Source organism: Mauremys mutica, chromosome 1 (genome assembly GCF_020497125.1).
Source record: "Mauremys mutica isolate MM-2020 ecotype Southern chromosome 1, ASM2049712v1, whole genome shotgun sequence".
NCBI classification, from domain to species: Eukaryota; Metazoa; Chordata; order Testudines; family Geoemydidae; genus Mauremys; species Mauremys mutica.
This window is the reverse complement of record NC_059072.1, coordinates 55,503,102-55,517,303: the sequence shown is the minus strand read 5'-3', so window position 1 is coordinate 55,517,303 and position 14,202 is coordinate 55,503,102. Positions and strand designations below refer to the sequence as shown.

Here is a 14,202-nt window from a genome sequence, read left to right as displayed (position 1 = left end):
CTCTTGTGCCCTCCTTCCTCCAGCACAGCACTCCACCATCTCTGTGCATCTGGAGCAGAGAGAATACGTATGCACCAGCAGCAGACACAATTTTCTACACTCTGGGTCCTAGTGGTGCCCCCCCTCCCCCAGTCTGGCACCTGAGACGGTCTCCTCAGTTTGCCTCATGGTAAGGCCAGCCCTGCTTGGTACCGAAACTGACCATGGTACTGCCTAAGCAGGATTGTGCTTCAGGAAGATCAGTGCTACCTACTGATTCCACAATGTTGGTACCCAAACCGGCATCCCAGAAGTCAATGTCTTCAGTACCAGTGTCATCCAAGAGATGCTTACCACTGAAACAGTCAGTGTTGGTACCAGGGATACTGTCTTCTAAAATGGGACCACTGAACCAGTCAGCTCTCTCTCGTTACTGATGCCGACCACAGCAGAGCCTCAACTTTCTTCAGTTTATGTACACCTGATACCACAGGAATTTAGCTACTCCAGAGACTTTCTAATTTCAGACAATACAGAGTCTCCTTTGTTAATGGGTATCAAGTGACTATCAACACCAAAATCTATTGGGTCACTGAAGCTTTATCTTTCCCTTGTATTGCCTGAGTTTCTAGAACCAATCGGACCAGACAGACAGCTGTCTTCACCTTCACTGTCCACCTTGCCCCTGGACTAGGTTGAAGATAATTCCTCAGTTCTCTCATCTCAGTACAGGGATTTTTTGTCTGCCATGAAAGGGATATTTCCCAAACCACCTTCCTTGAGAGAGAAATTCCAAGGAAAAATAATTTTTGTGCCCCTTTTTACTGGCATAACCAATGCTGGATGTGCCCCCTGCCCCGCCTTATAGCCCACATCAGTCTCTGTACTGGGTCTCATGGGCTGCCTGTCTCCAGTAGTTATGTCTAGCTCTTCCTAAGGAGATCATGGATGGGATATTCTCCTGCTCCATCACTCCCTTCTCAACAGCCCCAAACTCAGGAGGAGTCTGTTGAGAAGGAAGAGGATACAGCAGATAAGGGGGTGACACCACAAACTAATATTTCATTGTCATCATATGAGGCTGTAATGTCTCCCCCACCTTCTGTTGCTGATGATTTCAAGCAGTTTCTGGAACTGATTAAGTGGATTGCTGACTCATTATGCATTCCATTAGAGGCGGTCCGGAAGACGCAACATAAACTTGTGGATATTCTACATACTACAGCCTCTAAGAGGCTCTACCACTGAATAAAGCCTTACTGGATTCTCCCACCACAGCACCTACTTGCAAATTGGCTGATAAGAAGTACTACATCCTGTTGAAAAACTCAGAATTTTTTTTCTGCTACTCTCCACCAAATTCTTTAGTTGTCAGGCTATCAGTGAGTGTTGAAGACAACATCATATGAAGTCTACACCCTACGTTAAAGACCAAGCTACTCTTTCACAACCCTGCAATTTTGGATTGCAAATTACCATGTCCTAATGGCAAAGTACAACTACACCAACTATGATAAATGCAACAATTTTATTGAACACCTTCCTGTGGAATATCGTGAGCACTTCAAGGCTGTCATAGCTGCTGGTCAGTTCTTAGCAAGAACCTTGCTGCAAGCCTCCCTAGATGCATTTGACACTGTGGCCCATTCCATCTCTACTGCTGTTGTCATGCGTAGAGTATGGCTACAGCTGTCTTTTTTTTCTAGGGAGACCCAAAATACTGTTGAAGGCCTCCCTTTTAATGGACTTAAGCTATTCATCATGTTCATGGATGAATCTCTCTTGTAGTTTGAAAGATTCCATGGTCACACTCAGGTCCCTTGGCATGTATATGCCTGAAAACAAAAGAAAATTTAGCAGGTTGCAAACAGCAGAGAGTTCTAACCCGGTTCAGTTCCCCAGTTACCACAGGCTTTCTGAACCACCTAAAAAGTGACAGAGATATGAGAAGAAGAGAGTGCCTACCATGACTGCTACGACCACCTGGCTGACCTCTATATCAAATATCAATTTTGATGGTTTGGTTGAGGGTCTGGAGCAGCCCCACCTCAGGAATCTTCAACTGCACCATACCACCCACCTCCCTCCCTTTGGGGACCATCTCTCCCACTTTTGACCTGCATGGGAACAAATTACAACTGACAAATGGGTTTTGTAGGCTATAATATTTGGTTGTTCCATTCAATTTACTCCATCTCTTTAACTCCTACCCTACACCACTCCTTCCCGATACCTTTACAGGGACCGCTCTCATGAACGCTTACTAAGACAGGAAGTCATTTCTCTTCTATCCAAGGGGGCTATAGAAACAGTTCCAGTCCAGCACAGAGGGGAAGGGATTCTATTCTAAGTATTTTCTGGTCCCCAATAGAGCAGGAGATGGGGACCGATATAAGAGCTCAGATCCTAAACACCTTTGTGAAATCACAGAAATTCAGGATAGTGATGCTTAATTCCATCGTTGTGTTCCAAGGATTTGGTTCACTGCCCTCAACCTTCAGGGCACATATTTTCACATCGCCGTTCATCCCCCTCACAAGAAATTGCTGTGTTTTACAGTTGACCAGGATCGCTTCCAGAGTAGAGTGCTTCCCTTCAGCCTCTCCTCTGCCCCAAATGTATTCTCAAAGACCATGGCAGTGGTAGCCTCTCACCTATGTTGACTTCGAATAATCATCTTCCCTTGCCTCAAACCCTGGTCATGTGACAAAGTTCTCTCTGCAGTACTGGCAGCAACGTCCCCGTTCCACAGGTTAGGACTTAACTCAATATCGAAAAGTACACTTTGGTAGACTCTGGATGCCATAACAGTCAGAGCCTATCTTCCTGTGGACAGGTTTGCGTCTCCTAACAAACCTAATTTCCAATGTTCAAATAAGCAGCTAGATGTCAGCAAGAAGTTGTCTTCAACTGCTAGGATGTATGGCATACATTCTATGGCATAGGACATATGACAGCTTGTATTTTCATTCTCCTTTACTTTTGTATCCCATCTTTGATTTTCTCTCATTTTAAAGACCTTTGCTGAATCACGTTTTGCTTGACATTAAGCATACTTGAACAGTATTCTATCTGATTTTTGTAGTTAAAAAAAACTTTCCAGTTTTGGGGAGGGAGGAGAAGATTAATAAAAATCAGTTAGATCAATACGAACTTCTGCATGTCTTCAATGAAATTATCAATCTAATTGATCAGTTCTTCCTATGATACATTATTCTCTGATAAAATTAAGCTTAAAAAGTTCTGTCTTTTCTTTACCTAGCTCAATGGTTTGCCATATCAAGGAAAATTTAATTATACCGTATACCCAATAACATTTCCGACTGAGAGCGCAGCAGAATGGAAGAAACTGTTTAAACCCTGTGCTTCACAAAGGCTGTTCTTGCCAGTAAGTTAGCTTATTTCATAATAGTACAATGTTTACAGGTTTTTTATGAATTCATCAAGAATTGTTTTTGAATTTAACTGTTGGCTGAAATTGTGCAGGGAACTGTTTCCACTAAAAATCATTTTTGTCACATTTTACAAAAACACTTACTCCCATTTTTTCTCCTTAGTAGCAATGTACTAAAGAAAAAAGTTGCATTTTCAATTGCATGGTACACCAATGTCTTAAACTGTTCTACATCAGGTTTCAGTTTTTCTATTCTTATTATGTGTAATAAAAGAATTTGTACATTTGTAAACTATCTGTCTGAAGTGAATTCATTGGCTCCTGAAAATATATAAAGTAAACTACTCTGTAAGGGCAAGGGGTGCATGGGAGTGAATGGTTTCCAAAGAACTTTTTTTTGTCAAAGTAAGCTATAAAAAAGCAAAACAGTTACTTCATGGATCACCTACAGTTTGATTTTAACTTCTTTTCTTCACAGTTAATCCTCAAAGATGTGGATTCGTTACTGTATGTTGATACTGACATCCTGTTCTTGAGACCTGTTGATGATATTTGGTCTTTTCTGAAAAAATTTAATTCCACACAAATTGCTGCAATGGCACCAGAACACGAGGAACCTCGTATTGGATGGTATAATCGCTTTGCTAGACACCCATATTATGGAATAACTGGAATAAATTCTGGAGTAATGCTAATGAATATGACCCGTATAAGAAGAAAGTATTTCAAGGTACGTATGCTGCTTTGGTTGATTTGTCAGCATTCACCTTTTTTCATTCAAATTGTGAGGAAACATAGTTTCAAATAATGAACATCAATTTTGAAAAATAATGCTCTTTTCCAGTACATTTTTCTCTTGTTCTGGGATCAGAATATTGCATAAAAATAAGTTTTATTTAAGAAGCGCACAAGTTCACTTTTAGTTGCAGGGATGTTTTTAAAAAAACTGAATTTGTGACTTTTACTAAAAACTGGTTTGTTCAGTTTCGTGAATTCTGGCAAAATGTTTGCTTGTTAATAATTCCCAGTCTTTTGCAGCAAGTTATATTTGTCAGCAGATATTTTAATTTACCTTTATTTCTCAGTATACCTATATCTTTGAGAAAATGATTTATGCAATTTTTGTATGTGGCAAAATTAACAGCAAGTAGAATGTTTTCAGCCTTCGAGTATGTGTGCATGGTAATATGACCAGGAGGTGGTGCTACTAGATTACTTATTAGGGCCTTGTGACTCTTTTAGTGCCATATGCTACATTATTTCTTAATTTTAATCTTTTCTTTCAAAAGATCATTCAGTTAAATTAAGTAATGGTGATTGAGTTGTTTCATCAACATCTAAATCATTAAGATGACTTATTTCTCTTTTCAACTTTGCTTTTGTATTCTAACCAGTTGTATAACTACAGAATTTGAATTTTTTATTAAAGCAAAGTATACAACAGCTGAAAGAATATATGGGAAAACTTTCAAATCAGTGATATATGCTTGAAAAACAGTATTACAGAAGTGGTGCCATATGTAGTTACAGCTGAAGAGAAGGCACTTGTCCTGAGAACAGTTTTTTACAATAAATGATCACTTCAGCCCTATTATTAATTTCTGGTAGACATTCTTTGTCCTAGAATTTTATTTCACTTTATTTTAAGGGGGAGGGTGGGGTAAGGGGGAGTCCATTCTGCTAGCCCTAAGTTATCAAAGAGTAAAAAATACTGGTGAGGTACAATTTTTTAAAATGTTTTTCAAGTTATTTTGTTGCCTACAGACTAGAACATGGGGCTGAAGATGAAGTTTTTAATTTTGCTATTAAACATTTGTGTTACCTTGGGCAAGTTGCTTGGTCTTTCGGTACCTAAACTACCCACTCTGTCTGACAATAATCACATGTAGAGAGAATTCTTACCCACCTTTATAAAGTGCTCTGAAGCTTTCAGATTAAAAGCTCTATATCAAGTGCTACAAATGAAAGTATATTCTGATTTTAATATTCTCCTTTCTAAGTAAGAACAGAAAGCCAAACCTTCAAGTCCTTATTCAGGCAAAACTCTCATTGACTTGAGCATCTAACTTAATATAGATGCCCAATACAGATGATTTATTTATGTGTACATTTCTTGAGCATTGAAATTTTGTATCCTTGTCCATGAAGGACAGCTAAGTGCATGAAAAATCCCAAATTGGAACTCTGACGTTTTTCTTCAGTAGTTACCAAAAAGTTAATCAATCGGTTTTATTAGATTTTTAACCATTCAAATATCCTTTTAAACTGCAATCTAAAATTTGGTTTGCATATTCACTGTTGGCCATTGTCACATCTCCCTTTAAAACGCCTAACTGCTTAATCAGCAAGGAAGAGAGTGAGGATATGTCTTCTGTTAAATGAAGAGTACATTTGTGAGTTTGCCAGATGCAATCTGGGTGGCCAGGGAAGGACATGTAGCAGTTGGAACGTTAATGGCAATGAGGAGGGAAGACTCCTGAGATGGAAAAAGATGGAGGAGAGTTTGAGGAGGCCAGTTCTGTTTTGCTGGTATTAGCCAAGTAAATGGCCAAAACAAATTTTTCAAAATCATCATTGGGAATTCTGATACTGTGAGGCTTCAGGGCCCAGAAGTATAGCTATCCATATACAATATAATATTACACATCTAAATGTCATGGGCTATAATGGTCCTCACTCGGGGTTTGGTTGGGAAGCATGGCCTAGTGGTCAAGGCTTCAATCCATGACTAGCAGTGGGATTGTGGGGAGGGGAGCCTGGGCCCTCCCACTCCACTGGGCTCCAACCCAGGGCCCTTTGGGTCTGGCAGCTGAGGCTGCTTAAGGCTGTCTTCCCTGGGTCACTTCCTCTTGTCTCCTCCCTTCCCCCTGAGTCAGTTTAGTCCAAGGCTTTCCCCCTGTTGGGGAAGTTCAAATCAAATAAGTAAGAGGGGGTTGTGATGGGTTCCCCCTGGGGTGCCACATGGAACTGGGGTACCACCGAGCCCCCCATCCACCAGCCTGGGCTCCCTTTACACTGTACTGCTGTGACCAGCCTGCCAAGCCCTCCCAGGGTCCAGCCTGTACTTCTACCAGCACACATACAGGTAGGGACATACCCAGCTGCAGTTACATGCACACAGGTTCTTTAACCAGCCCCTGCATAGGAAGGCACAGCTAGGGCTCCTCCCAGTTCCAAAGGCACATACTCTCCTCGGAAGTGTAAACCCAAAGTTATACTGTCTTGCACTGCACAGAAAACTGTACAGCCAAGATCATCAAATTCACCCCCCCTAACCCCCAGCTTTCTGCCTGGAGTTATGATTTCCCCACACACAGGTTTTAGACCAGGGGTAGGCAACCTATGGTACGTGTGCCGAAGGCGGCACGCGAGCGGATTTTCAGTGGCACTCATACTGCCTGGGTCCTGGCCATCGGCCCGGGGAGATCTGCATTTTAATTTAATTTTAAATGAAGGCTTCTTAAACATTTTTAAAACCTTATTTACTTTACATACAACAATAGTTTAGTTATATATTATAGACTTAGAGAAAGAGACCTCCTAGAAACATTAAAAGGTATTACTGGCACGCGAAACCTTAAATTAGAGTGAATAAATGAAGACTCAGCACACCACTTCTGAAAGGTTGCCAACCCCTGTTTTAGACAAACAAAAACAAGTTTATTAACTACAAAAGATAGATTTAAAGTGATTATAAGGAATAGCAAACAAATCAAAGCAGACTGCCTAGCAAATAAACAAAACACAAAAACTAAGCTTAATATACTAAAGAGATTGGATATGAATAGCAGATTCTCACTCTAAATGATGATCCAAGCAGGCAGCAGATTCTTAACGGGCAAGCTGCACTAACTTACAGCTTGGAATCCCCAAGTGTTTCATTCACAGGCTAAAAATCCTTTTAGCCCTGGATCCAGCACTTCTCCCAGTTCAGTCTCTCTCTGTTCCTTAGATGTTTTCCAAGAGTCTCTTTGGATGGGGAGTCAGTGAAGAACCAGGATGATGTTACTCTCCTGCCTTAAATAGCTTTTGAATATGGTGGGAACCCTTTGTTTGGCATGGGAACCAAGCTTTGAGTCAGTGGAAAAACACTGGTATCTCAAGATGGAGTCCAGCACCAGGTGACCTGGTCACATGTGCCTGTAGTGTCATAGCAGCCATGAGTCAGAGGCTGTTTGTAGAATCCTCAGGAAGCCTCCCCAATGGGAGATGAACTTCAAAGGCATATTGTTTTCTCCTAATGGCCCTTTAACCTGAATGGGTCCTTCCCAGCCAGCCATCTAGTGCATTCTGCCTAGTGGGCATTCCCCAGGTGTGAACCCATTTGTAATACAGATATATAGTCAACATTCCTAACTTCAGATACAAAAATGATACATGCATTCAAATAGGATAACCATATTCAGTAAATCATAACCTTTTCAATGATACCTCATGTGACTTATGTATAAGATACATTATGATTATGTCATAATCAATCATATCATAATATCTCTATGAAGAATATGGGGTGCAGTGTCCACAAATAGAGGAGAGGGAGTTACTTCCCTGTCTTATTGTTTTTGGGATAGGTCCTGCATTCCCTCAAGGAGGGCCCCTTTGGGCAGCTGTGTCAGATACTTTAGCTTCCCTCTATTCTGCACTTCTGGAGCTGTGGGCTGCAGGTCTGTTCACTTCCATCTCTGCCACCCAAACGAGCTGTTTCCCTGTCTTTTAGTTCCTCCACTAGGTGGAGCATTTACTGCAGGTGTGGTGGGGCAGGTCTGGCTGGGCCCCAAATCTCTTAATCTCTTGTTCCCCAGTGTGGAGCTTGTTTACCCCATCACACGGTGGAATAAGTTACGGTAACTGGCGGGGGGGGCGGAATAGTAATGACTAGACCTTGGAGGACACAATAACATTTTGAGGCTCAGCTAAGATTTACTCTCTCCATTTAGTCACTACAATAAATAGCATTAAAAGAAAGTTACAGTTGTGTAGAGAAGCATTAATCAGGTGATGACAAAGTTAAGGTTACCCTCCCAACTTTGCCTCTTGTCCTTTGCACGTGCATTACAATAGTTTTCAATTGCAATGTTTTGTTTTGTTTTGCTGCAAGATGCCAACTAATTTGGTGCAAACAATGTCTAGAGCTAGGGAAGGAGATAACAATTAAGTATTTACTTTTTATCTTCATCATTCATTGTGTGGTCCCATGCCCTATAAACTGCATGCCAGCCAAACCTGTACTGAATAAGAAAGGGGGTCTGTAGAAAAAAAATAGCATGTGACCATGTAATTGGAAACTGAATAGTAGGGCATATGCATAAGAGGGGCAGAGTAAAAGTTGAATGAGCAACATTAAATCTTTTCTTTTCTGATTTATAAGTACCTGATTGTGCAATGTTAATATTCTTTTAATGTATTTTTATTTTAGACTTTAATAAAGAAATTTAAAAGAAAAATAGAAAACAAGTAAATTCTATCATGTAATTTGCTAGACAGCAGTAGAAAACATTTCTTGTTCAATTTATGCAGTTGGACAAGAGATCTTGCCTCATCTGTATGCACTTTTTCATAGGTTAACTGTGATAGCTGGAGAGGGAGGGGATGTTAAAGGGTTGTGGTGGTATGTGAAGGAGGAAAAATGGGGGGGGGGATGTACTTAATTTTTGACAAAATGCTGATGAATTTTTTGCCATAAGCAAAAAGTGTGTCTTGTCAGGTTTTTTTATATTGTAAATTCTTTGGGGCAGGATCATCTTTTGTTCATACAATGCCTAGCACAACGGTGCCTAATCCTGGTTGGAGCTTTAAGTGCTAGCAAAATGTAAGTAATGAATCACCATCAGTCACCACACCGTCTGGGATAAGGTAGTACTCCTTTGCAGCCCTGCCTCCTTCGGTGTGTGGAGTCGCAGATCATATCACATCCACACCTACTAAAAATGAAATTCCACTCAACTTTCTTAAGCATCAGTGGTGTCCCTAGGGTCTGTTTGCCAGAAGCTGGGAATGAGCGACAAGGAATGGATCACTTGATGATTACCTATTTTGTTCATTCTCTCTGAAACACCTGACATTGGCCACTGTTGGAAGACAGGATACTGGGCTGGATGGACCTTTGGTCTGATCCAGTATGGTCGTTCTTATGTTCTTTATAAGTTGAGAGTATCTGTTCATTATAAATTTCCTCTGCAGTTTTACTTACATATGTACTGTGACGGTGCCACTCATAAGGCTTTATGGAAATATGCCCCTGTGTGTGTGTGTATAAATAACTAGAATGTGTTTTATGCTACATATGCCATGTAACATATCTCTGTAAAGGTCATGATCTACTGAATCTATTAATCCTATTTGTATGCATGTATCATTTTTGTATTCGAAGTTATGAATATTGGCTGCATACTTGTTTCATTCTAAGTAGGCTGTAGTGAAGCAGTTGGTCAGCTTCCTGAGAAAAGAATATTTTCAGTAAGTACCCCAGCAAGAAACACTTAAGCCAACAATGAACTTGGAGACACCAATCCACATCTGGACTTTCCCAGGAATGTGGCTTAGCTGGTAAGGAACTCAGTCATGCATGGACATGTGACTTGCCCAGGTGACTCCAATACTCCATTTTGTAGCTGGACTTTGCATAGGAGGGAGGAGGGGGTCTCCACCCACAAGAAAAAGTCTATTTAAGCGCAGGGGAGACCCCTCCTTTTGTCTTCAGCTGGCTAAAGAGAGAGCCTCTCCACCCCCAAAGATACCTGAAAGAAACTGGAACAAAGGACAGTGACTGCAAGGTAGCAAGTCTGGCTCAAACCAGGCAGAGCACTAAGTCCTAAGCTGACAGGGCAGGAAAGCAGGGGCAGAAGTAGTCTTGGCACATCAGGTGGCAGCTCCCAAGGGAGGTTCTGTGATCCAACCCGTCACATGTACATACTGTATTAATAGTACATTGGCATATTTGTTTCCCATAAAAACAGAAAGCAATGCACATGCTTGAAGTTAATATTTAAGTCAGAATTCAGCCAAATCCCAACTATCTTTTACCAAACCGCTAAAAAGCACATCTGTTCCTTAGAAGTTAGTTAAAATGTTCAACAGAACTAAAGTCACTAGACACTTAAGTTCCGTTTTCAAAACTAACTTAGGCACTTTAGGAGCTTTTGGAAGTTTTAACCTACATGTTTGCCTAGGAAGTATGTTCCTGCTAAATTTCCAGTTTCTGCCAACTCTGTTGAAGTACTAGAACTTTGTTCATAGGTAATTCTTATATAATTACAAGTATGTATGTTTCATTTAGTCAAAAAAGGCTTAACTCATGTATATGGCTTGATCAGCAACAATGCAAATTCTTGGTTCCTTGCTTACTCTGAAAGGCAGGGTAATAACCATTCACCATCGAGGTATTGCCTACTATGAGCAGTTCCCTCAGCTTTCTCCACTTTTATTCCTGCCTTATTCAGCATAGTGTGAAGGAAGGTGATCTTTGCAGCTGAGCATTATGGATTTGGCTGAGCATTATAGTTTGGTGGTTGGGCTGTATCTTCTAAGCTCCATATTACAGCATGTCACTTTAGACGGGCTATCTCATTTGTCAGGTAATATTTCTGAACAAATTTACCAGCAAAGAAGCTTCTAAACTCTCTTCCTCATGAAAATATTATTTCAAAGTCAGTAGATTCCCTCCAAGTATAAACCTTTTTCCAGTTTTTAGGAGCTGGTGTGACTTCTCTCTCCCTGGGAGTAAGTCCAAGCCTTCTTTTTCAGCCTGAAGCCTCTGGTGTTTAGGGACTATCAGCTTTCTTCATCTGTGCATTTGGGTAGGAGGACAATCTCTCATTTTCTTTTCTGCCTGGGAAAAGCCACCTCCTCAGTATCGAAGAATCTCTCTGTTCCCTTCATCTTTTCCTTTCCCAGACTAGAACTGGCTTTTTGCTATGCACAACTTCCCAGTTCTGGGGGTTGAGGGCCTTCTCTTGATGAACAGTGATGTTGAGGGGAGGGTTATTCTATATTTTTTGTGGCCTCAAAGAAGGAGGCAGCAGACCATTTTTAGAAAAGGTATATATTTTTGGATGTTAAGTGGGTGAACTGGTTCCTAAAATGTCAGATTAAAAATGAAATATTGCAGATCCATGCTGCTAGCAGTGGATCAGGGAGTTTTCTAGGTATAGGTGGACTTGAAGGTGCTTGCATGTGCAACCCATATTCTTTTCCTGAAAAAGTATTTGAGACTCACATTGGACAGTTGGCATTTCCAATTCTGCTTTCTTCCATTTGAAGATCTCCAGCCCCTGAGTGTGTTTAAGAATGTCATGTCATTTGTAACAGCATCCTTCTATCAGTAGAGGGATTTGTATTTTCTTTTTGGACAACTGAATTTAATGGCATACTCTTGAGACCGAGCACCAAAATAGTATGTGAAACAGTAGTTTTGTTTACTTCAATTAATTAATTAGCATGGTGAACCAAAAAGTGTCCTAATTTTATCCAACATGTCTTCAAAGTGAATCTTTTGAGGTGAGGTCACATGGATGCTCACTCACTGCTTGGAATATTAAGTAAATGGAAAAGAGTTGCACAAAAATTCCCTTAAGCTATGGCTGACCCAATTTTAGTCACATTAGTGTTTGGAAGATTAAGATAGGAAAACACATCCTCAACGTCTGACATGTCTGTGTACTGAAACCACCAATGCAGCATGAGAAACTAGAGTTCTTCTTCGAGTGCTTGCTCATATCGATTCCAATTAGGTGTGCGCGCGCCGCGTGCATGTTCGTCGGAAGATTTTTACCCTAGCAACACTCGGTGAGTCGGCTGGGCGCCCCCTGGAGTGGCGCCGCTATGGCACCGGATATATACCCCTGCCGACCCATCCGCCCCTCAGTTCCTTCTTACCGCCCGTGTCGGTCGTTGGAACAGTGGAGCGCGGCTTAGCTGACCTCCACTTCCCTAGCTACTCGTAGTTCTCGTTCCTTCTTGTGTATATAGTTAAAAACTTTTTATATAGTTCAACTTAGTTTATCACTTTGTAATATATTTAGTATAATATAGTTAAGAGGGGTTTGGGGAATAGCCCCTTCCCCGCACCCGGTGCCGGGGCCCATGCCCGGTTCACTGGGTTTCAAACCGTGCTCGGCCTGCCGCAGGCCGATGCCGACAGGAGACCCGCACGACTCCTGTCTGAAGTGCCTTGGAGAATCGCACCTGACAGCTAAGTGCCACATTTGCAAGGCTTTTAAGCCAAGAACAAAAAAGGAGCGGGACATTAGGCTAAAGCAGCTCTTCATGGAGGTGGCTCTCACCCATCTGCCTTTGGCACCGAGCGCTGGTCACTCTTCAAGCAGGAGCACCTCCTCGGCACCGGACCGCGCCGGTAAGGCTAAGGCTCCTCGGCACCACCCGGCACCAAGGCCGGCTCGATGCCGCTCCCTCTCCCCGAGGTCGAGAAAGACTAAGACTCCTGCTGCTTCCGTGCCACCTGCACCGCAGCCAGAGAGCTCGTCCAAGTCGGACCGCCCGGCGCCGACACCCGCCGTGGCACCGACGAAGTCAGCACCGTCAATTCCGGTCCAACAAGGGCCGTCGAGTCCGGTGACTGTCAGCTCCCCGGCTAGACCCGAGGTAGAGCTTACTATCCTGTCACGCCGGAGACGTTCTCAACGGCAAGGGATCTGATTTCGATGACAGAGTCGACGCTGCCTTCGCCCCCGGCACCGCCGGTGCGGGCGATACAGTCTATAGGCAAGCCGGCCTTGATTCAGCCACCTTCTGTCGACACAGCAGACCAGCATCGTTCAAGATCACGTTCCCGCAGATGTTCCAGGTCCCGACAGCGCTCCGGCTCCCATCGCCGCTCGCAGTCCCAGCACCGTTCTCCTCTCCGGTACCAGTCGCACTCGCAGCTCCGGTTGGCATCCCGGTCGCCGGCCCGCTATTCTCGGCACCGCTCCAAGCACCGTGACTCCTGTAGCCGCTCCCGACGCCGAGCCTTGAGATCGCGGTCGACCTCCCGGCACCGTTCCGGTCGCAGGTCCCGATCTCGTTCCCGGTACCGATATGCCTCCTGGTACCGGTATCCAGTGCCGAGTAGAGCTGGGCCAGCTAGAGACATGGACTCTGATCAGGGCTTCTCCGCTCCTCCATGGCCATCAAGGCACGCTTCAGAGTCGTCCCGCACGGACAGCTATTATGCACAGGACCGCGAGTCTGATGTGCCCACCGGGGTCTTCCAAGAGGCCCAGGCCCAGGACCTAGGCCCACACCAGTGGTCCTTCTGGACGCCTTGGGCGTACCACCAGGCCCAAGGGGCACCAGTAGTCCCGACCCGCTCGGCACCATCAGAGCAAAGGTCCCTCGAAACCACCAGCGGGACCAAAATCTAACTTTTGAAGGTGCGCCCGAGGACAGCATACCAATTACAGGCCAGGATCCTTCTCCTCCCTTCTCCAGCCGTCTCTCCTACTTCCTCCCGGCGTGGTCCCAGTTAACTTCGGATCTCTGGGTCCTACGCACGGTGGAATATGGATACCACCTCCAATTTGTTTCAACCCCACCCCGTCCCTCTTCAGGGACCCCTCTCACGAGCAATTCCTCTTGCAAGAGGTGCGGTCGCTCCTCGCATGGGGGCTATAGAGGAGGTGCCAAAGAACAAAAAGGGCAAGGGGTTTTACTCCCGTTATTTCCTGATCCCCCAAGTCAAAGGGTGGTCTCGGACCCATCCTCGACCTGCGAGGACTCAACCAGTTTATGGTAAAGTTGAAGTTCCGTATGGTATCCCTGGGGACCATTATCCCGTCCTTGGATCCTGGAGATTGGTATGCCGCCCTCGATATGAAGGACGCATATTTTCA

The 14,202-nt window shown here is 43.4% G+C and overlaps 1 protein-coding gene across 3 annotated transcripts in view; it reads left to right on the top strand.

The window, feature by feature from the left end:
- The window catches only part of GXYLT1 (glucoside xylosyltransferase 1), a 74,699-nt gene that overhangs the window by 44,565 nt on the left and 15,932 nt on the right, over positions 1-14,202 (top strand). For all 3 annotated transcript variants that reach the window (XM_045031968.1, XM_045031950.1, XM_045031960.1), the window contains 2 exons: positions 3,242-3,367; positions 3,852-4,103. In XM_045031968.1, the coding sequence (XP_044887903.1) occupies positions 3,242-3,367; positions 3,852-4,103 (378 nt within the window). The remainder of the gene's footprint in view (positions 1-3,241; positions 3,368-3,851; positions 4,104-14,202) is intronic.